At 39.2% G+C, this 23,622-nt stretch overlaps 3 protein-coding genes across 3 annotated transcripts in view; 2 read left to right on the top strand and 1 right to left on the bottom strand.

Moving 5' to 3' along the window:
• Positions 1–10,631, top strand: part of FARSA (phenylalanyl-tRNA synthetase subunit alpha) — a 15,746-nt gene extending 5,115 nt beyond the window's left edge. The window contains exons 2-13 of the mRNA XM_026716733.2: positions 2,834–2,971; positions 3,156–3,254; positions 3,462–3,580; positions 4,900–4,992; positions 5,422–5,550; positions 5,892–6,007; positions 6,898–6,982; positions 7,673–7,772; positions 7,942–8,110; positions 8,226–8,303; positions 8,896–9,010; positions 10,104–10,631. Of these exons, the coding sequence (XP_026572518.1) occupies positions 2,834–2,971; positions 3,156–3,254; positions 3,462–3,580; positions 4,900–4,992; positions 5,422–5,550; positions 5,892–6,007; positions 6,898–6,982; positions 7,673–7,772; positions 7,942–8,110; positions 8,226–8,303; positions 8,896–9,010; positions 10,104–10,209 (1,347 nt within the window). The 3' untranslated portion in view covers positions 10,210–10,631. The remainder of the gene's footprint in view (positions 1–2,833; positions 2,972–3,155; positions 3,255–3,461; positions 3,581–4,899; positions 4,993–5,421; positions 5,551–5,891; positions 6,008–6,897; positions 6,983–7,672; positions 7,773–7,941; positions 8,111–8,225; positions 8,304–8,895; positions 9,011–10,103) is intronic.
• LOC148127171 (uncharacterized) overlaps positions 10,530–23,622 on the bottom strand; it is a 15,309-nt gene continuing 2,216 nt past the window's right edge. The window contains exons 2-3 of the mRNA XM_087925941.1: positions 17,840–18,150; positions 10,530–11,094 (exon numbers count right to left, since the gene is read on the bottom strand). Of these exons, the coding sequence (XP_087782067.1) occupies positions 10,910–11,094; positions 17,840–18,092 (438 nt within the window). The 5' untranslated portion in view covers positions 18,093–18,150 and the 3' untranslated portion in view covers positions 10,530–10,909. The remainder of the gene's footprint in view (positions 11,095–17,839; positions 18,151–23,622) is intronic.
• SYCE2 (synaptonemal complex central element protein 2) overlaps positions 23,185–23,622 on the top strand; it is a 15,364-nt gene continuing 14,926 nt past the window's right edge. Inside the window, exon 1 of the mRNA XM_087925940.1 lies at positions 23,185–23,279. The gene's annotated coding sequence lies outside the window, so the exon portion shown is untranslated. The remainder of the gene's footprint in view (positions 23,280–23,622) is intronic.

Raw genomic sequence — 23,622 nt, 5'->3', positions numbered from 1 at the left:
CTCACCATTCATCCACACCATATCGACTCGTGTCCATGATTGGTGAGGATTGGAGTAAAATGTAAATTGCTTTTTCTTGGGGTTTAATTTCCTCCACATGTCTATCAAATTTAGTTCAAATCATTTCTTCACATGTTTTCAATAGTTCTCTTTTTTTCTTCTTTTCACCCCCACTACTGTGATCTTTCTGGTGGTCCACAATAGCATTGAAATCCCCCAAGATGCAAATATTTGTTTTATCTAATTCCACTAATTTCCCTTGTAATTGTTTAAAAAATTCCTTTTGGTTATCGTTAGGGGCATAAATTACCATTAGTAGAATTGGAATTGATTTAATCCAAATTTGTAACACCAGAATTCTTCCATTGGGGTCTAACCAAATTGGCTCTGTTTTCATATCGTCTTTCACATATACTGCTATCCCTTTTTCCTAAAATCTGCTGGCGACGTATACAAATTCCCCAGCTTGGGGCCTTCTAGATATTTTTCTTCTTCCTTCCTTATATGAGTTTCCTGTAAACATATTATATCTGCATTTTGTTTAATTAATTTGGTTAATATTCTTTTCCTTTTTATCCTAGAGTTTAGGCCATTTATGTTAATTTATAGTATTTTCTTTTCTTCATCCATCACCTAATTGACCCTTGCTCTTTGTCTTGTAGTTACTCCTGTCTTTCTTTGTGGCTGATTGTGCGTCTTCGGTTCTTCTCTCTCTTGATATTGTTTGTTTTTCGAATTCCATATATAGGTCTGCTAATATACCTGCCATCACTTGTTCTAAGTCCTCTTCTTTAGATTCCGCTATATTTTGGAATCTCAGATATGCTGCAGCCTTGTCCATTTCCAGATATACCAAGGAGTCATCCATTTCTTTACTCACGTTTCTTAATTGCTCACCAACCATTTCCAGCTTCTTTTTCATTTGTTCCATTCTTTTCTCAACCTCCTTTATTGTTGATTCATTCCTTTCTAGTGCTTGCTGTATTGTTTCAATTTTTTGATCCAACTTTAAGATGTCTAATTTCATTTCTGCCTTTAAGTTTCCCATCTCTTCTTTTAGTTCATTTGTGTCAGCTCTTGTTTCGGTATGATTTTTCACCATTATTTCCTGAAGCTTCGGCATGGACTCTTGTAAAGTAAGAAGGGTCAAATGAATATTGGCATTCATTATGGTAGGTTGTTTTTCTCCAGGTAGAGTTTCTTCAATTGTCTTTTGTGCCATCACTGAGGTTGATGGCATTGGAGTTGTTTGTATTGAAGAAGTCTTCTTTCCAGTTTTAAGCGTTGTGTTAGTGACAGAGGTCATTTCTTGTAAAATTTGTTTTTGTTTTTGTATTATTTTAAATATGTTGTCCCAAATTAACATTCACTATTGAGAAGTATCAACTATAAATGGCCACTACACTAATTAATATGATAAGTTACAGGATTAACCACTCTTATCAATATATATATTCTCCAGAACACTTTTACAGCTAATTTCTAAATCAGATATTTGTAGATCTTAATAATATATCAAATTCCTCTATTTAAATTTAAATACTATTGTCCTGTATATCTATAAGTGCTATAGAATCCAAATCTCAAAATAGTGTTATGAAATAATATTTCAAATACTTGCAAATCTAAATAAAGATATATCAACCTTGCTTTCCAATAATTAATTAGTTAATCTGCAGTAATCACAATTAATCACAATTATTTAATTCAATCTAATCAACGCCTATAATCAAATATCTATAACTAAATAATTCATTAATTATCACCTCCCTTTTTTTGTATGTATTATATAACCAAATATAAACTTCAATATTTACTAATGTATCAATTAAATCATATATAAATTACATTTACCACATTCAAAAATCAGTTGAGTTGGTGTCAAGAAATAATTATTGCAATCCGCAAAATTTAAAAGCCTAAGGTGTCTTAATATGATTGTTCAGTTCTTCGAGATTCCTTCACTGAGCGCACCGGAAGCACAGAGTTGATGAGTAATGTCTCTGATTTCACTGTCTCACCACACTTTCCGCTGTAGCCGTTTCTCCTTTCGTTTAAAAGTTTTACAAGTCAATTTTTAAATTCAAATAGTCTCTTTCTTTAATAAATCTTCTCCACTTACTACAGCTCCAGTCCAATAATCCAAAAAGAGACCAGTAAATTATTCAGTTTCGTTCGTGGAATATTTAAAGTTGTAGTTTAATTCCTTACTTCAAGTCTCCCCCCATCTCAAGTTCATCCTTCCAGTTTTCCCCAAAGTCCACAATTCCAATCCTTCAAAGTTCCCTTAAATTAAATTGTTGTTCTTTCTTTCTTCTTCTTTTTTCTCTCCCCCAATTATCAGTCTCTCAAATCCCTCCGATTCTCTTATCTTCTCTGTCCAATCACTCGCGTCCTTAACCTCTTCCGCCTCACGAGCCCTTTCGCTTTTGCTGCCGCTTGTATCTGCTTTGGCCGCTGTTTTCAGGCTTCGCTCCGACTAAGATTCTCCAATATTCAACACTCAATCAGGATCGCAAATCCTTTCACTTGCACTCTTCATTCACCACAGTCTGTCACTCACTCGCTTCCTCTTGTATGCAACGATCAAGGCTTTAGGACCGCCATTACTGACAGTCTCTTGTTGTCAGTCTCCACAGGGTTTAACCTTTAGGTATAAATATATTTTTCCACATCCACAATCCAAGTAGGTACTACGAATCAGCAGAAGTTCTGAGGTACCTTAAAATTTCCTAAGAACTCCACAGACTTATGATTCTTTTATTAAACACATAATTCTTGTATTTTTATCTACTTTTTTGATAAAGGAAGATGTTTTTGATGTTCTTTTTAGGTGATCGAGGCTGAGCAACGTACATCTAAAAAGTGGGAGTTGACACCTGAGGGCCAAGAGATTATTCACAAAGGGAGCCATGAGGTCCGAGTATTTAATAGCATCCCCTCTGAGGGTCTGCTTCAGAGTGAACTCATGGTAAAAAAATTCCTCATCTCTATATGCTTATTGTATTAAATTTGTTTCTGAGAAAGTATTTGTTTGATGTTATCTGCTGTGGATCTATATTTAGCATGTATCTAAATTTAAGTAACTTGTTTTTGCCGATGTGATTGTATGTCTTCTGATCTGATGGGATAGTGTTTTCCTTGTTTTACTGTAGCAGCTGCCAAGTGGAAAGGTGGGATTCAGCAAAGCAATGTCCAACAAATGGATCCGGCTAGACAAGAGCTCAGAAAATGGCCCTAGGATATTCCAGGCAGTGAGTAATCAAAATTCCTATCTGTGTGGGGTCCCTGCTTCTGCAGCATGTCATATTTTTGCTCCCTCCAAAGGTGAGCAAAGGTAGTACATATTTAAGAAGGAACTAAGTAAATTCAGGATTGCCTGAATACTTTGAATCCAAGAAAAACAGATGGGAGTGAGAACTTTGGGCTTCTATTCACAGTTAGTTTCTTTTCTCTCCTAGGTGGAATCTGTTCAGGACACTGTAAGGGAAAAGCTACTTCAAGTTCAGAATGGAGAAGCTAACTGTTTAGAAGAGAAAGATAAAAATGAACTGAAGAAACGAAAACTCCTAGTAGAAGTGTGAGTTTTAATTCTAATATCTGTTGTAGAACGATCAGAGATGAGTTGGGATTGATTTCTGTGGCACTTTACAACTTCATAGGATTGAGAGTTTTTGCCCATTTATCAGCACAGATACTGTAATGGGATTTGTTTTATCTTTTTGTTTTTATTATTTTGTTTGTACTGTTTATTGTTTGTTTATGTCCTAATTATAGAATAATTAGGAAGAAGTACATGAAGCACTGTATGTATTGTTTTAAATACATACTCTGATGCTTGTTTTAAACCCTAGCTTTGGTTATTGGGCAGAAATGTTGGTTAACTAAATTGTTTTACAACTAAATATAAAACCAAAAAACCCTCAAAAAAGTAAAACAAGTTAATTTTTTAACATGATTATACAAGTAACACATTAAGCAACCACGGTAATGGTTTTTGTATACAATCAAAGACATTAAAATATGTTTGAAAAGTATGATTTTTTTGTAAAGGCTCCACGCTAAAAGGACCATAGCGGTAGTGATTAACAGGCCTTGCTCTTTGCACCATCACTGAAAAGTATTTTTCCTTATTGAGGGGGGAATCAAGCACTCAAACAAAGGTATCCAAAGATGGTCTTATATTGTTCAGATAAGCTGGTTTTGGTTGCTTGCTCCATTAGTATCCATGTTTGTTGCTTCTTCATCAATATTTGGTAGAAAATTTTCACAACAGAATTTTTGTAGCTTGATACACTATGTGTCTTCATAGTGAAATAAACGTTTCAATATGGGATAAAGGTAGATTATACTCCTATCAAATCTTATACTCAATACATCTTTTGTTGTGTAAGCTCTTCATACAAGTTTCTTAAGTTATGTTTCCTAGGTTATTCTTTTTCAAGTTTTGGATAATATTGGAAAGCGTTCAAGAAAAGAGGTAGTCACTCTGCAGATAATTACCTCATTTACATTCTTATTTTTTCCAACAAAGAGCCATGGCTCAGGGGGACTAGTTGAATAAATCTTTGGCTATGGGGATTTGAAAATAGATGGATGGATCTGTCTTTCTCATTAATTCCTACTCTTTGTGTTGATAACTCATTTCTTCTGGAGTTTTCATCAACTATTTGTTTTGTTTCATATATGTTCTGATTTGATTAATTTTTAAGGCAATTTGCTTTCATGTTCAGTAGAGAATCGTATGAATACATTGTAAATGCGTATGTGTATGTGATTTATTAATTTAAGGAATTATTCTAGTATGTAAAACTCTCATGGAATGCTCTGTAATAGAACTTTGAATGATTCTATTCTCTTCCCAAGAGATGATGCATCAAAACTTGTGTTTCATTTTAGGACCATAAAGACATATTGGGTTAAAAAAGGAAGTGCTTTTAGTACAACTATTGCTAAACAAGAAACAGATCTTACACCAGAGATGATTGCCAGGTAAGCAACTCTGGTGTCTCTTATAGTATGGTCTTGATTAAGCTTGGATCTGGGCCTACAAATTGCCATTTCTGTCTGAAATTTGCTTTTGATTTCTGCATGTGGACCTTGGCTAAAGAATTCTTGGCTATATAGAATCTATCTATCTATCTATTTATATAAAAGAATATTCTTCACTATATAGAATCAAGTTTCATCCATCACAGTCTTACAGCTGACAGGATGCTAAAATGGATTCATAGCTTCAAACCCTTCGTGGCAAAATTCTTAACCTCCCTGTTTTCAGTTGTGTTTGTGTTGACTTTATGATAATTTTTTTTTTAAATGAAGCTATATTATTGAAATAGAAGCTGTTCTCAAAGAAATCACAGCCTATTGCTAAATGAATTATCTTTCTTGTGTTCTTCCTGTTTTCCCCCTTCCTTGCAGTGGTTCTTGGAGAGATTTGAAGTTCAAGTCTTACAATTTCGAGGCACTGGGCATTATGCCTGAAAGTGGCCATCTCCATCCATTGCTGAAGGTCCGCACTCAGTTTCGGCAGATCTTCCTTGAAATGGGGTATGTGGGCAGGAGAAATATAGCTGCGGGAAGCTTTTAAAATATCTACTCAACTAGCTGAAAGAATTTAAGAAGTGTCAACTCAAACATACCCGTCTTTGGGATTCAGTAACATTTTATACAAAATAATGGCTGCTAGGAAAATCCAAGTAATTTATTTTTGTTAATTGGGTGTAAATAATTTCCTCTGAAAAGTAGCAGAATACTTTGGCTAGAGCAAATCCCCTCTAGTGACTATTCTGGCTACATGTGATGTTTTTCCTTGTGTTAATGTCAGAGTATAAGCTAGTCATGGGACCCATTCCCTTAATATTTAATTGAAACCTTGTTTCCCTCTTCAGTTTCACAGAAATGCCCACCAATAATTTCATTGAGAGCTCCTTCTGGAACTTTGATGCCCTCTTTCAACCACAGCAGCATCCAGCCCGAGACCAGCATGACACTTTCTTTATGAAGGGTTGGTTCCACTGCTTGTCTAAAATATAACAACTGTTATCTCTTGTTATGCTAAGGGTGAAGAATAAAAGTTTGGTCTCCTTTTAAGGCTGACTTGGAGCTGCAGATTCCTAGGCAGTTCCTACAGAGATCTGATCAGGCACATGCATCTGGGCCATTTCGTTCCCATCTAAAATGTGTAGCTGCCATTTTAAATAGTTCTAAGTGTATTTTTACAAATTGAGCTATAAACATTGGAGAATTTAGAATGCTGTCTGCATTCTATAGATATGAACCGAACAGCTCCATGTGAGGAACCTGCCAACATAAGGAGTAAAAATGAAATGTAGTTGTATAAGAAAGGATCTAATGGCAATCCTACAGTGTAGCCTGCTGTTAACACTGCACGTCAGAAGTCAAGATAAACATCCATCAATTTCTCCTTGTCCCTTCCCTTCCATAGAATTGCCCTTTCCTTGGACAATACCAAAAGTCCATTGCTTTCATTTCCCTTCCGACCCCAGACCTCCTCTCTAAATAAATTCATCATTCACATTTGTCCCAATTTCAGTATTCTAAATCTAACTTTTTATCATTTTGTGAATGGATATTCTCCTTACGACTTCCATTTTGAGAAGTTGTAATGCATATTACTACATAATTCCAGATGTATCCTTTGGTCCAAAAGGTTGGGGTCTTCTATAGAAATTCTTCTTTTTAAGATGATTTTTGTTAATATTCTAGGATGTGGCACCCATTTTTCTATGGGAAATAATAGGTGCGATATGGTTTTTATGTTCTTGCCTTGAGCCTGGACAGTGATGAATGCAGCATCTGCAAACTCTTCTTGCTCTTTTTGAGTGCATATGGAGGCTTTGCACGTCTGAATACTTTTCTACAAATTTATTTCAGATCCTGCTGAAGCAATTGACTTTCCCATGGATTATTTGAAGAGGGTAAAGAGGGTACATTCACAAGGAGGGTACGGTTCTCAAGGGTAAGTTCATTAACATGGTTTTGTCCTGACGTGCAAACCATACAATAGAAAAGCATGAATAATTGTTGTGGAGAGTTCAGTGCAACAACTGGCATGGAAAGACTTTTTTCTTGTTACTGAGTCTAGAAGATGAAGGGAGATACTTTGCTGTGAGATCTGTGACATTAGAGGAGGCAAAGATGGGAGGTTTGATGCTGACACATGAATTCAGTAGTGGAATCTTGGCATCTTTTGGAACTGGTTCATACTGAGTAAAAGTGCTATTGTATAGCAATAGCATTTAGATTTATATATTCCCCCATAGTGCTTTACACAACTATCTGGACAATTTATAGTGCTAGCATTATTTGCATATTGTCTCCAGCAATCTGGGTCCTTATTTACTGGCCTTGAAAGGATGGAAGGCTTGAACCCCATCAGGATTGAACTCCAGGCTGTGGGCAGAGTTTGCCTGCAAGACTGTTCTTTAATTAAGACTCTCTATACACCAGGGCTGTGTAAGGGACAAAAGTCCCAAATGCCTAATAGAAATGATAGAATTTTTAAACATTAGGTCTAGTGGACCAACTATTTTTTTTGTTCTGCAGAGAAATCACATTTATGCTGATTTCTCAAGTCATGTAACTCATATGAATTGCTTCTTCCAATTCCTGCATGTTTATGTTAATCTGTTCCCTTCCTCCCTTTCAGTTACAAATATGAATGGAAACTGGAGGAGGCTAGGAAGAATCTTCTTCGGACACATACCACAGCTGTCAGTGCCCGGATGCTCTATCAGCTGGCACAGCGGGTAAATTACTAGAGGCCTTTTTTTTTTTTAGTATTTTGAAGAATACTTGCATTGCAAATCCTTGTTACAAAATATTTGTGGGTTTAAAGCTGGCAGAACTAGATAGGCATAAAACTGGGTATTTGAATCAAATGAAAATGCCAAGTGATGATAATTGCTTCTACTACAGGAAAAGTTCACACCAGCCAAATACTTCTCCATTGATCGGGTCTTCAGGAACGAGACACTGGATGCTACACATCTGGCAGAGTTCCACCAGATTGAGGGTGTGGTGGCTGATTATGGTTTGACACTAGGGGATCTTATGGGTGTCCTGAAAGAATTCTTCACCAAACTGGGTAAGACATGGTAGAAAGTCAATGTGCAGGATAAAGGGCATCAGTTTAGGCAAGGAGCCTTTTAGGCGTTATTTTTCCTTTTCCCAGAAACCAACTTCTTCTTTCTATGTAACAGGAATCACACAACTGCGCTTCAAGCCTGCTTACAATCCTTACACAGAACCCAGCATGGAGGTTTTCAGCTACCATCAAGGTGAATTTTTTTAAAAAAGGATATGTACAATCAAAAGAATTGTGTAGTTGAACCATAGTTTTATCTATGGCAGAATTTGAATGCTCTTCCCTCTTCAAGTTCAACTCTTTTCCCAAATAACTTAGTTGATTTACAAAATACCTTTGGTAGTAAAGATCAATCATGCAAAGTACAGGTAATAATGAAAGCAACTTTTAAGGAAGTATCAGTGAGTCTGTTTTCAGCTTACTTTCTTACCTATAGAAAATGGTTGCTTCCACTTTCCAAAACTGATGTAGAGTTGCTCAAAGCTTAAGAAATCTGTCCTTGATTTAATCATGGAGAAAATTGAACAAGAGCTGGGTATGACTGTCTTGTCCTGTTTTACACCATTTCAGACTATTCCTTCAGCCACTAACTTAGCATATTTCTTTCTGCCTCTCTTTGTTAGGGAGGGACCTGCATTTCTGTATTGCTCAGAATCCCAGCAGAAAGTGCTGAATGGATTCCAATAACCAGGCTTGAGTCTATCCAGTAACCTGAAACCCTTGGCTTTGCGTACTCCCATTCCCACTTTATCAGCTTAACTATAGACATTTCCATTTTCTTTCAGGGTTAAAGAAATGGGTGGAAGTAGGAAATTCAGGAGTCTTCCGCCCAGAAATGCTGCTGCCTATGGGCCTTCCTGATGGGGTGTCTGTCATTGCCTGGGGGCTATCACTGGAACGGTGAGTGTCTTGGAGAATCAGTTAAGCTGCCTTGTGCTGTCTGGGCCAGAAGTCTCTAAAGGCCAAGGGCTACTTATATTTATGAGAGAAACTATGAAGTACCTCCCATAACTCGTCTTATACCTTTCTATGATGATTAGCAGATGAAACTATGGGAAGCTTCAATTTGCAATTTTTAATTTAGATTTATTTAAACATTAGAAGAATAACTATTAACATCAATCTCATCTAATACAGACAAATTGTACACTAAGAAAACTAAAGAGCAATTCTACAGAAAAAGACAAAAAGAACACAAAAAGAACACAACTGGAGAGCAACCAGAGACAGCACTGACCCTCAACCAACCCACGCAGCCTCTCCAGCAGTTCACCTCCCAATGACCCTCACCTAATGTAACCTACCCATCACAAGACTCTCACTGGTGACTCACACCTGACCCATCACAAGAGCTTCACCTGACATACCCAAACCTGAAGCTCCTATAAACAGAAGAACACTGCCATCCCCTAAATTCCACTGAAAATGTTACCTAGCCTGGTAATGAAACATTCGGAAACCAACCCACAAGCTCAGAGAACGAACCTTTGCCCTCAAAGAGCACAATATATTGATACAATATATAAGCATTTGTCTAAATAAAATCCTATTTAAGAAATCATTAAAGTCAACATTTGAACCAATTAAATATCTCCCGGATAGGAAGGATGGTAACCAAACCTTTCAAAATTCATCCACTTCATTTGTTCAGACATAATCAGATAGTTGTTTTAGATCAGGCTAGATTAGATCAGTGTCTTGGTCCATAGGATTTCAGTCCAAAGGGTGGTCTTTGTAGGGGTACGATAGATCACCAGTGAGTGTGGGGGAGATAGATGGACACTGTATTGTGGATTCTGTTCTAACTGTCCTTGTGTGGCTTGTTCTTTACCTTGAGTTTCCATTGTGATTCAGTGCATTATCATTGTCTTGTGCAGGGACGGGGAATAGTTAGCAACTGCTTCAGGTTGCCTGCTGTTTTGAACGGGTGAGCATTTATAGTTAAATTGTTTCCAACAAACTGTTTATGAGACTTTCCTCTGTTCTTTTCCAGACCCACCATGATCAAGTATGGCATCAATAACATCCGGGAATTAGTTGGTCACAAGGTCAATCTGCAGATGGTATATGACAGCCCGCTTTGCCGCTTGGATGCCTAGGACTTAGAAACCTGGTGGTCTCTTCGAGTCTCCTTATTTATTGCCACTGCTCTTTGCCAGTAAGCAGATTGGACCTCTGTACTCCATGCTGCTGGCTGCTGTAGGGAAAGGAGTAAGACCATAGGGAAGGTACCTAGTCTTCATTTAGCAGCATCTTGGATCAAGATTGAATGGATTCTCCTAGTCATAGTCCTATATGTTTCAACGTGAAATTGGAATGTGGTAATTCAAATGAATAAGGGCAGTTTCAGTTATCTGATTTCCTTGTAAGGCAAGTGGGCTAGTGTGCCATCAAGGTCTTTGGAATGAAAAAAAAAATCTCAGTAAAGTTATTTACTGTAAAGTGTACTTGTTTCAGTAAAGTTCTGGATTTTATTTTTATTTTTATTTTTAACAATTACAAGTAAAAGAAAGAATCCTAATGTGCAATGGAATCTGTGAACCGGCAATGGAAATGGAAAAAAGCAGCAGCTGCTTGTCTTAAGGATTGGTGACCATTGATTATGAATTAAAATACCCCAATTAATGACCATTTAAAAAGTTTCAGAAGGGCAATCTCTAGGCTGATGTTAAAAGGTGGAAGCACTACAACAGAGCAGTCCATAGCTTATTCACCTATTTAGCCTGCCTCTTTTTGCTATGACCAGACTTTCCCTTTCAGTTCTGGGAGCCTTGTTCGGCATAGCCATGTTCTATGTCTTCATCTTTGTAGTCCCGATGTCATATGCGGAGCTGCTTCTAGGGTTATGTGTACTTCCTCGGGCTGGGCTGGGGAACATGTGCAGGTGGGAGTTCTGGTCAAAAGTGAAGGCTGGAAACCTGAAACAGTTGAGGGCTCTGGTTCATCCTTGTCTGGATCCTCTGGCTGTGGCCCCAACAGGCAGTCTAAAAAGAGAAATTGAAGAGCATATCAAGCAGCCTTAGAGAGAGTGTTTTATCCTAATCTTTGTTGAGTAGTAGTAAAGATGACACATAGCCACACCATGTAATTGATAGGCTATAGGTAAATTCCTGTAATAAAGGAAAGTTAGATTGATCATAATAAAATAAGACAACTTTCTGTGATAGCTTCAGACTTTCATGACAAATATTTCTTGCAAATCTCTGTTCTACAAGTTCTATATTATAGTCATTCCTCATGCTTGAATATAGCATGTAAGTTATCTGAAAGTGCAGGGGTCAGGATAATTGAGTTAAATACCAAGCTCTACAGTAGTAAAAAATTTAATGGTTGTAATTCATTGGTAGTTATGAATTGAGTTTCGGTGTTATAGCACTTAACAGAAGAATTCTAGTGATTTCTTTGCTACATTTTTCCAGGTCAGGGAAAGGCCTGACACTGGGGAAGGGAGGGTCCAGGAATTCCAGATAATGTTGGAAATATTCTGCAAGAGAAACAACTATCAAAAACTAATTTCCTCCAGTGTTGAAAGCAAAACATATGAGCCATAGGTTATTTTTTTTCAAATAAGCTACAAACCTCAGAAATCCAAAGCTTGTGTGATATCTGTCCTGACCACACTAACATCAAACTCACTGTGAAAATTGCCTCCTCGTCTAGATTTTAGTACTTATGAAATAATTTGCAGTAATTATTATTATGGTTCATTACACAATCAACTAGATGTTTACACTGGATTTGGTATTTTTACCCATGTATTGAGTCCTTCCCAAAGACTTGGGATAAGTTTTTTGATGGTGTTATTTTTACAGGTTAGGAATAAATCAAAGGGAGTAGTGGTTTTCTTATTTTTTGCGCCCCATAGTTGAGTATGGGATTTGAAGCTGACCTCTTAAGAAATGGCATGAATTTACATATATCTCATGTACCTCAACTTCTGCAAGAGGAGAAGAAACCACAATTAGTAGTATGATGTGATAGGTATGCTGGGGACACTCTTTGGTCCACACTTGAAAATGTATTCCCTTGTTTTGGCCTTTAAGTTTTGCAATGCAATGTCTGTCTTTAAATGCTTCTAACATGTATATTAAATGTATATTTGCCATAAAAGTTTATTAAAATATATTTCTTTGTATTTGAAAGTGCAAATTAATGCAAAAACAGGATAGGCAGATTTATAATCATATTCAAAACTGACATACATTGAAGAACAGCAGAGAAGAAACGATTGTAGAATTACCCCAAATATAGTATTTATGATTATAGCTGTTTTAGGTGATGTGAGCATCAATTTAGTTTTGCAGTATTTCTGAGTACAGATCTACTCCCTGTTTTCCTGATGTAATGAAAGGCATATATTAGGGGAAAAGATTCTCAGCCAGGATGCTTTACGTAGGGGGGGAAATTATATAACTCTGTTTATATGTTGAAACACAGTAATCCACATAATTCTTGGAGAACAAGTCTTAAGAGAATCTTATAGAATGTCTAAAGCATTCTCCAATTCAGATATTAAGCACCAGTTGACCATACTGAGAAAGATTTTGTACATTGAGATGGTACAAGGACAGAAAAAAGATATGGAGTACAGAATTTCTGCTCCTCACCATTTCCGTTCTAAGAATATGTGTCTCTATAGGCCTATAAATATATTCCTGAAATAATAGGTAATATTTACTGAAAGAAAACCAGTAGACAATTAAGATTATGATTCTGTGATTGTCTTTGATGCCTGGCATGGCATATTGCCTTTTCCCATGATGAGCCATCAGTACGTTACTCAAAAATAAGACCAATAGTCCTCAACTCATTTGTTCAGCAACTGTTGTAAGTTAAGGTGGTGCTGAACAAAGGGATTTATTACCAGTCCCCGAAGTTATAATTGTTGCAGCACCTGTGCAGTTATTTGATCAAAAGTTGGGTGCTTCATAGTCTACCAGCACAGGGTAACTTCAGTTCCTTACCTCTTTCCCCACCCCACCTAGTTCCCTGCATTCTATGGCCCCTGCCATCCTTGTCATCTTGCTCCAGCTGATGGTCAAACAAGTTGTGCCTGGTTCTTTGTGAGGCGGTTGTTGGCTGCATGAGGCTTTCTTCCCCAGATCACCCACAGTGGTTTCCTCACAACACTGGGAAAGATGGCCTTAAAGTCAGATGGACAGAGCAGAAGGTGGATCTGGAGTGTAGGGTGATGAGGGGACCTGCAGTCAGACTAGGTTGGAATGGCTGCAGTTTTGCATAGTGCTGTGGCTCAGGAGCTTCTTGCAATTGAGCTGTAGCATACCAAGAAGCGTTTGGGGTCTTTCTGCTGGGTCAGCTGAGGCCTCAGGCCTGCAGCTCAGCAGGTTTTTGCAGTCCCAGTCCCATGGCATGCCAAGAAGCCTGTGAGTCCTAGCATGGCAAGCAGTCCTAGAACCACGTAGGTCTGGGACTGCTTGCTGCTCCAGAAAGTAGACTACAGGGTAGCGAAAGGGGAAGGGAGTTGAAAAAGAAGCCATCTCTTGGAAGAATCTAGACTAAGTCCAAAATAGCTTGGATTGGAAGAGGTCCTTGGCTATCAACTGGTTAACAACAGCAACAGGAAAGCGCAGGGATCGCCATTACTAAGCAATGTCACATCATCATTTTTGTGATTAACAATTGCATCGCTTGCTGCTGGATTTAATACTTGAGCACATAGGTGGTGCTGCAGAGTCTGGGTGATGCTAGCACAGCACACAGTATGGCTGTTTCTAGGGTGCGTTGTGTGCTTGCTACACAAGGGGGCACTAGAGGTTGCATAGCGAAGTCTGAAGACTTGAGGGCTAAACGCAGAAATATGCCTGTTAGTGTTGCTTGCTCAATAAGGTGGAGGTAGAGGTTGCGTAGTGAAGTCTGAAGACTTGAGAGCTAAACCCAGAAATATGAATAGCGAAGTCTGAAAACTTGGAGGCTAAACACAGAAATATGCCTGGAAGACACTGTTGCTACGCCCATGTTAGGTTGCAGTTAATCCTGGAACCTTGAATTAAATTGATTAAATTGTTCACAATAATTGCAAAAAGGTATTATCATTGGATAAACACTCTGGTCAAATTTGAGAAACTTTGTAAAAAAAAAAATCATATAAGAATTTGCAAACACGTACTGGAAACTCTGAGAAATTTTTCCTTGACCACCAGATGGTGCTAGACTCTAGCGGTTGAATGGCAATTGAGAAGGCTGGAAGGAAAGGTGATTACACAGACACAATGTTTTAGCATGTTGCATGGCCACCGGGGTTTCCTTGTAGATTGCTACTAATTTTGTTAAAGGAAAAATCCTTATTGACTTCAGCAGGATAGCAAAAAGCAAGATGCTGACTTTGTTTAAATCATTGCTAGATTAAGCATCTCCAGGGGGGAGGAATGTGCCCATTGCTCTGGAGACGGCTTTGGCGGGAGGAATTTTTATGACCCTGGCCTTTTTTATTGCTTTGCCACCCTTCCAGATGCGCAGAAGATCAGCTTTCGTTTTACCCCCAAGCACACAGGCGTGATTTCTCAGATTCTCTCACTGCATTTGTAAAAGGTTTCAAGACAGAGGTTTGATTTTCCTTTGAGAGTTGGGGAATCTCCAACTCTACTTGTTATGCAAATGGAGACTCTGAGATAGCAGGAAGACAAATTGAGCAGAGGAGGGGAGGGTTTACTGGTTTGCAACTGTGCGGTTCAGAAAGAGTTCTCTTTGTCTCTAGCATGTGGGGGAATTCCAGCCCCTCCCACCATCCAAACAGCATGTAAAGGGTTCCCTTGCTCACAGAGAAAGAGAGAAAGAGACAATGAGAAAATGCAGGCTTAGATTAACATTGCATATTCACTCCTGGCTTCAATATTACTTTGCTTTATCACAAATCCAAATTAACTATCTTTATATTGATGGGCTTCAGGACTTCAAATTAATCATCTTTTTACTGTTCTGTATTCTGTACAAAACAGTACAGATGCAGATAGATAAACTCAACAAAAGATCCATAACAAAGTACTTTTATTGGTTCATCAGGTATCCTCATAACTCACATTTATGATGAAGTTCTTCTTTAATGACCAATACTTTGCATATCTGTCTTGTAGGTAAAAAGATGGTAATCTTCTATCCTTTTTCCCCTCATCTCGTAGTGATAGAAGTAGAACAGTTACCATGAGTCCATGAGTTCAGCCAAGAGAGAGGAAAACTCCCCCAACCCATCAAGGGTCAATTCAGTGACCAATCAGGATAACAGATGTGGTCACGTGACATGGACTACATTTCCCAGGATACCTTAACTACATTTACCATGATGCATTCCCTTAAGGGGACAGCTCACAATTGCTATCTAACTATCCAATTCCCATATACTGGCTGGACAGCACACTTAGTAAATTCTGGTTGCAATTCTAGTTGTAAGTCAAGGACTACCTATAGTTTATATAATTATAATGAACTTAGCTTTTTGCCATAGAACAGTGGTTCCCAAAGTGGGCGGTACTGCCCCCGGGGGGGGTGCCTTAGGGGGGCACTAGGAGGTAAGGGTGCCGGCAAGGGGGCGTTTGAAGTGCCGGCCCTGCAGGTTCACCCATTGACTAGCACTGCTCCAGAGCCGGTGCCTCCAATGCGGAAGCAGTGGCATGTTACGTGCCGCCACGGCTGTGTTTGATGCGCTGCCCCCCTGCCACCACTTAGTGCCCCTCTGCTGGCCCTCTTGGGGACACTAAGAGGCAGCAGGGGGACATTTGAGGCACCGGTCCTGCAGGTTCACCCATTGACTGTAGCACCGCTCCAGAGCCGGCGCCTCCAATGTGGAAGCGGTGGCACGTTATGTGCCGCCACAGCAGCGTTCAATGCACCATCCCCCTGTCACCACTTAGTGTCCCCAAGGGGGCCGGCAGAGGGGCACTGAGAGGTGGCAGGGGAGGTGTTCAAGGCACCAGCTGGCCCTGCAGTTTGAGGCGCCGGCTCCAGAGTGGTGCTACAGTCAATGGGTGAACCTGCAGGGCCAGCGCCTCGAACGCCCCCCTGCCACCTCTTAGCATCCCCAAGGGGGCCAGCAGAAGGGCGCTAAGAGGCAGCAGGGGGTGGCACGTTGAATGCGGCCATGGCGGCATGTAACGTGCCATCGCTCCGCATTGAAGGTGCTGGCTCCGGAGCAGTGCTAGTCAATGGGTGAAACTGCAGGGCTGGCCAGCACCTTGAATGCCCCGGTTCTGGAGCATTACTACAGTCAATGGGTGAACCTGCAGGGCTGGCGCCTCGAACCCCCCGCCACTTCTTAGCGTCCCCAAGGGGGCCAGCAGAGGGGGGCTAAGAGGTGGCGGGGGGGGGTTCGAGGCGCCAGCCCTGCAGGTTCACCCATTGACTGTAGTAATGCTCCAGAACCGGTGCCTCGAATGCAGCAGCACGTTGGGAAAAGCCGCTGCCACCACTTTCCCAAAGTGCCACCACTGTCGCATTCTGTCCATCTGTCCATCCATCCATCCATCCAAAAGGTCTGTCTGTTTGCCTGCCTGCCTTCCTGCCTACCTATCTGCCTGCCTGCCTGCCTGTCTGTCTGTCTGTCTCTCTTTCTCTCCATCCATCCATCCATCCATGTTCAAAGCGCCGGCCCCGCAGGCACATCGGGAAAGTAGAGCAAAGCCAGTCTGAGAGGGAGGGAGAGAGAGAGAAAAGAGAGAGAGAGAGACCTGATGCATCAGATTGAATGAGGCCTAGTTTAGACTGAGGCCCTTTTCCACATTGAAACATCTTTGCCAGCACATTGAAACCTTTTTGGCTTTTATTAAAGGTTTTGTGGACCAAACATGGTCAAAACTATCAGGAAGCTCTCACATTTTGTTGAGGCTTTAAACAGGATCCATTGGATGAGATCTCCACCCTAAAAATTACTTTTCCCCAATGTATTACAGTGCCAATTCTGAAGAAGGCAAATTACAAGAAGGTAAATTACAAGGAGAACACACACACACACACACACACACACACACACACACACACTCCCTTCTAACCCTGCTGGAGCAGGTGATTGGACTAGAATAGATATCTCATTATCTTTCTCCTCCCTCCCTTCCTCCTTTATTTCTTTTTCTTTCTGTCCCTTCCATCCCCCCCCCTCTTTCTTTGTCCCTTTTTCTTTCTTTCCCTTTTCTCTCTTTTCTCTCTCTCTTTCCCTCTCTCAGGCTCATCCCTTTGGATCAGGGGCCGCCAAATTTTTGGACCTCAGGGACCACCGAACTCATAATTTTAAATCCCGGAGACCACTAATATGAATTTTGACTGACGGTGGCTTTCTGGTGTTGGTGGGAGACAGAGAGAGAGAGATCTGATCCAACCTCTCTCTCTCACACACACAGGCAGGCAGGGGTGGGATTTAGACCCCTGATCTAAAGCTGTCAAAACTCCAAAAACTGGTCAAGTAGCTCTGGGGAGGCCAGTCATAAATTAGAACATTTGTTAAACAACCGGTAATTAAGTTAGGACCACTTGTATTTGGTTTGCCAGTCACCTGGCCATGATCAGCAAGCCACGCCCACCCAGTCATGTGACCAGCAAACCACACCCTCAAATTAGGCCACACCCACAGAAATTTGAATCCCACCCCTGGATGCGGGGCACCGAGGATGAGTTTGTAGCACCAAGGGGGCAGTGTACCGGAAAAGTTTGGGATCCACTGCCATAGAACTTGCATTTAAAAGCTGTACATCTTAAAAGTGTTTGCCTCAGCAATATTGTCCTTACCTGCTAGGTCATGAGCCAGGTCCTTGATTAAATGACCAACGATAGCATAGGCCACACTCACTATCACCATGGCAGCCATGAGCATATAGAGCACAGCCTTGGACACAGGGATGAAATCAAGAGGTGTGGGCTGGTAGTCCCTGTAAAGGGGCTGCTCATCAGAGGAAGAGGAATACTGAGACAGAAGGGCCATGGTCTCTGTATGGTTTGAGATGCTGATGTTTGTTAGCTGTATCTGTGAGGCAACCTCCATACTCTGGCAATGTTGAGTCTGGCTACTTGTGAAAGGAGACTGCACAGCCTTTGAGGATCTGAAACATAAGCAAGAAGGAATATGTTTTAGTATATAAATAATGCATGGTTATTAGTAGCTTGACACAGACCATGATGTATCAAATTGTTTCCCCACATCAGAAATTTGGGGCTATGAGATCATTTGGATTTCTAACCATGGGTTCAGGATATTTTCATTTAAAGGTTGTTTTGGAATGCCACTATGATGTTATCCCTAGTTCTTCTCTTTGTTAGACCATTCATCATATGGTTTAGCCTCCAGATCCTGTATAACAGGGGCCTTCAAACTTGACAGCCTTAAGACTTGTGGACTTCAACTCCCAGAATTCCTCCTCCAGCCATGTTAGCTCAGGAATTCTGGGAGTTGAAATCCACAAGTCATAAACTTGCCAAGTTTGAAGACCCTTTCTGTATAATCTTTGTTGCTCTTCTCTGCACTCTTTCTAGGATCTCAATATCTTTTTTGTATTTGGTGACCAGAATTGGATGCAGTATTCCAATATGAAGGATAAAGCAGTGCAAAATCCTGCTACAAAAAGTCCAATTTGTTGCTTCATGCTATATATACTCTACCTCAAATGCTCTATATGTCATCGATATTTAACAAAGTATCTGGCATTATCTATATTTTTATGAATGTCTTTAGATTCAAACAGGACCTATAGGCAGTCTTAAGTTACAAAAACAAATACTGTAGAAATTATACCCTGCTAATTTTCTTCATATGACAATCTGTAAGAACTAATAAAGAATTAACCATTTTGTGTTAAGCTCAAGTTCATTAATTCTCTTTAATATTCTAATATTTGGGGGACATGTATGCACCCTTTAATAGAGCAATTTCAAGTAGGTGGCAGGAAAACTAAGTGGTAGAGTACCCACCAGTTATTTATCATGTACATACCAAAAAGAAGATGAAAATATAATAAAATCTGTTGCATTTATCTGGTTTGTCGTCAACATCAGTTCTGTCAGTGCTTTGCAAATGACATGATTGCCTAGGGTGTTCTATAAATTCATTTGGGATAATTTATGGTTTGTTGTATTTGGCACACTTGAAAAACGGATTGATCTAATTTGGTTAACGATCAAGGCAGCCATTGCAAGTCTTTAAAGTGTTCTATGCACGCTTGTAATCTGAATTTCCTAATTTAGTGTTCTCCATAAAATAATTGCAATTGTGGAAAGGAACTTCCGGTTGCAGGCTGCGGCGGCGGCATGAATTCACGATTCTGCGGGTCCCTGCTGTGCTCGCTGCCGAGGTACCCCCAATCCAACTGGATTTGGGGGTTGTCACTACCCTGGAGGGGCAGCGGAAGACAGAGGAGATCCGGGCAGGGGTCTGGGGACATCGCAACCCCTTTCCCCAGCCAGCTAGACTCCTTTTTCCTGAGGCGGTGGAGCGGCTGTCAGAAATGGCAGCCACAAAGGAATCTTCAACCGGGTAAGATTTGTGCAGGAGGAAGAATCAGAAGGAGAAAGTTTTCTTGGCTGAACCAGGACATGAAGATACTTTTAAACACCCTGGAAACCTGACTTTTCATTGATACATTTGTTTCCAAAAGAAGTTGTTAAAGCAGTGAAAGTGCTGAAAGGAAAGTTCACTCCCCTTCCTTATGGAGAAAGCAAATGAGCACTGAAAAATCTGCTTCTTTAAGGTAAAAATAAGCTCTTTGTTATAGGTGGGAAGGAGAGGACTAAAAAAATCTTTAAAAATTTGTTGGAGGAGACGCCTTGAAGATTATAAGACCAGCAACTAACTATAATACGGCTTTAAAATATATTTTGGGATTTTGCCCCAGGAGAAAAATTGCAAAGAGAAGAAGAGGAAATATTTTGTGTTTGTTTGGATTGTACGATAACTTTGACAACTGGAAATTACTTCAAGATTAAAAACATCTGGGTTGTTCTTAAAAATTTACAATGGCACTATCTGTGGATGAATTAAAAATGGAATATGAAAAATTAAAGGAAAGAGAACAAGAAGGCAAGGATTCTTTGGGAGCTGTCTTCCACTTTTTAGAAATGGCAGTTTCTACATATCAGCAGATACATGAGGGAGAAGGAGAAGGAGAAGGAGGAGGAGGAGGAGGAGGAGGAGGAGGAGGAGAAGAAGAAGAAGAAGAAGAAGAAGAAGAAGAAGAAGAAGAAGAAGAAGAAGAAGAAGAAGAAGAAGAAGAAGAAGAAGAAGAAGAAGCCATTTTTAATGGACAAAAAAGTTCAATTAAGAAAGAAAATAGGAAGAGAGGAAGGAAAAATGAGAATTTAAGATTTAATAAAATAACCAAGAAAAAGAAAAATATGGTGAAAAAAAGGTACAATGTTAGAAAGCAACAGAAAAGAGAAATACAACGGAGAGGGGAAGTCAAAAAGGTGGAGGTTAAGAGAGCGGGGGGCAAAAAGACCAGACTGGAGAAGAAAGGGAGGGAAAAAGGGGAAAAAAGTCACAAAGGTCTGAAACAAGATGTAAAAAAGCAGATCTTTTTCAGAGATAAAGGATAGAGTATAATTAAAGAAAGATTCTGCAAGAGTACATAAGATAGTATTGTAGTATTTGCATTTGAAATAGTCCATTGGAATATTATAAGATTTAACAAAATATTAAAATATTAAAATGCTTAATAATGACAGATTTCAATATTCAATAAAATATCAAAATGTGTAAAATTAATAATGTTTAGTTATAGTTTAATTTGTTATTGTCTTAATGTTATTATAAATTTATTGTTTCATTTTCTTATTTTAAAATAATGCATTAAGTAGAATTAGAATTAGAATGGAAATTATACATTTAACTACATTATAAATTTATTACTCCTTTATTTTAAAATGCAACATGTAGAATGTACTAAGCAGAATCAGAATGGAAATTATGTATTATTTTAAGTGTTAATTTAGGGGAAAGATAGAAAGGCATTACACTTTAAAAGTGATTACAGGGGAAATTTTCTGTTAAAGAGAAGTGATAAATAGATAATTGGAAAAGAACGGACAAAAGATACAAGCATAATGATTTTAAAATAAGATGAAATAAACAAAATATAATTAAGAGAGTGAAAAGAAGGGAGAAGTTATATAGAAAATATAGAATGGTAAATAAGATAAGAATGGTATACAAGGTGAGCATGAATTTGATTTAGGTCTGTAAAAAAAGATGTAACCTGGGGCTAAGCCACTTTTCAAAAGAAGTTTTATGTTTTGTGTTTTGGTTAGCTATGTTTGATTGAGAATTAATAAAACCTTGGAGGAATAAAACTAAAGGGAGAAACAATGAGAAATTTGGAAAAGACATGTACAAATGATAATTAAGGAGGTTTTATGTTTTTATGTTTTGTTTTATGTTTTGTATTTTGTGTGTTTATGTTTGATTGAGAATTAATAAAACCTTGATAGAAAGAAATATAATTGAATAAAAGTGAAGGGAGAAACAATGAGAAATTTGGAAAAGATATATATGTGCTTAAAGGGAAATGTGATAATCTGGAGCTATGCCTTAAAAAATAATGTTTTACCTTGTTAAAACTTATAAGTAAATTTTAGAAAGGAGGTTTTATGCCTTTATGTTCTATGTTTTGTTTGTCTTTAAAAAATAAATAAAATTTGTTTAAAAAAATAATAATAATTGCAATTGTTGATAATGTTGGCTAACAAAAACTAATATTTTTAAATAAAGTTTATTTCATTTTTTGCTACCAAATGCCTAATTTTTGAGTACCATAGAGCAGCACAGCTCTTCTCCCACAGGAGTATGACAATGAGTATTTATGGGATTATCCAGGGTTATCTACTGTCTATCCTCCACCCCCAATGAAATGCCTCCTAAACTGGAAGTTAAACTGGGGAATATCTGTTTCCCCAAAGTCACCACCCAACATCCCCTCCTAGATATGCTCTACAGCAGCGGTCACCAACTGGTGGGCCGTGGCCCACTGGTGGGCCTTGAGAAAATTTTGGTGGGCCGCAGAGAAATCTCACCCCCAGAGCACCCCCCCCAAAACAATTAATCCAGGCTGCGCAGAAACACAAGGGTATGCAGCCCACATGGCCCGCGGGAACCCTCCCTGCCCACTCACTCCTTACCCGGCAAACTTGCCTGCTAAATTGCTATTTTTCCTTTTTTTCCCCCGACCATCAGCTGTTCTGCTGTGCCGGGAGATTTAAATTAGCTAGGAAAAAGGAAATGGTTGGATTTCTTGCTTTCTACCTAGTCTTTAGATCTTCAGCTCTGATTTTAAGCACAGCCGAACCTCCCTTAGGACTGAAGGTTCTATTATTCAGTGCAGACTTACGGCAAGCAAATTTGAGAGACTGAGCTAGCTGATGGTAGATAGATAGATCACTGAATGATTCTGTGAGCAATTCAATCTGCCTGCCTGCTTTGCCTGATTTTGGGTAAAAGTTGCTCTTTTTTAAATACAAAATTCAGTATTTACATACTTGGTGTGTTGTGAGTTAATTTTGTGAGTTTGCTTGTAAGCAAATTTTATGTGATAGACTGAGCTAGCTGATGGCAGATAGATTTCTGAATGAATCTGTGATTCTGTGAGCAGAATCCTGCCTGCTTTGCCTGATTTTGGATAAAAGTTGCTCTTTTTAATAAAAAATTCAATATTTATATAAATATTTATATTATTTACATACAAGCCATACCCACACAGTCACATGACCACCAAGCCACATCCACAGATTAGGCCACACCCACAGAACCGGTTAGTGGTCTCTGGGATTTAAAATTATGAGTTTGGTGGTCCCAGAGGTCCAAAAGGTTGGGGACACCTGCTCTACAGATTACTTGCCATGGGAAAGCAGAAGGAGAAAGCAGGCAACTAGAGCAGGGGTCCCCAACCACCAGGCTCCAGACTGGTACCAGTCCATGGATCATTTTGTACCAGGCCACAAAGAATGAATAATCTTGATTAAAATATATATAAAAATATGTTTTTGCTTCCGGGTGTCTTATTTTGAAAGACAACCACTTCCGCCCTCGCCTAACTTCCGCCCTTGACTCTTTGGCGCATATTTATCCTGCATCAGCAATGCAAGCTAGCCCTCGCAAAATGAGCCAGAAACAGAGTTCACTGGAAAGTTTTTTTGGAAAGGGTAAATGAGACAACGATGAGACAGCAGAAGGGTCACAGACTTCCTGGTGAGTTGATATTTTAGTGTAATAGTTCATGAAAGTGCCTAATATAAAATGTAATTGTTGCATTCAGATCACATACTAAATATAATGATTAAGGTTTTTGTTATTGGAACCTTCACACCCCTACCCGGTCCTTGAAAAAGTGTTTCTGCGTGAAACTGGTCCCTGGTACAAAAAAGGTTGGGGACCACTGAACTAGAGGACCTGAACAATGAGGTGTCCTACATCAAAACAATTAAAATATTATATTGTAGATTGGTGCAGAGGGGTTAATACGAAATTCAATTTATTGGGGGGCGGGAATAGCATGGTTTGCTACAGCAATCTGTTTCAGCCCAATTGGCCT

This window comes from Pseudonaja textilis, chromosome 2, assembly GCF_049901715.1.
Source record: "Pseudonaja textilis isolate UNSWEBS1 chromosome 2, rPseTex1.2, whole genome shotgun sequence".
Taxonomy (NCBI): Eukaryota; Metazoa; Chordata; class Lepidosauria; order Squamata; family Elapidae; genus Pseudonaja; species Pseudonaja textilis.
Note: the sequence above shows the minus strand (reverse complement) of the source record. Positions and strands in the feature narration are given on the sequence as shown.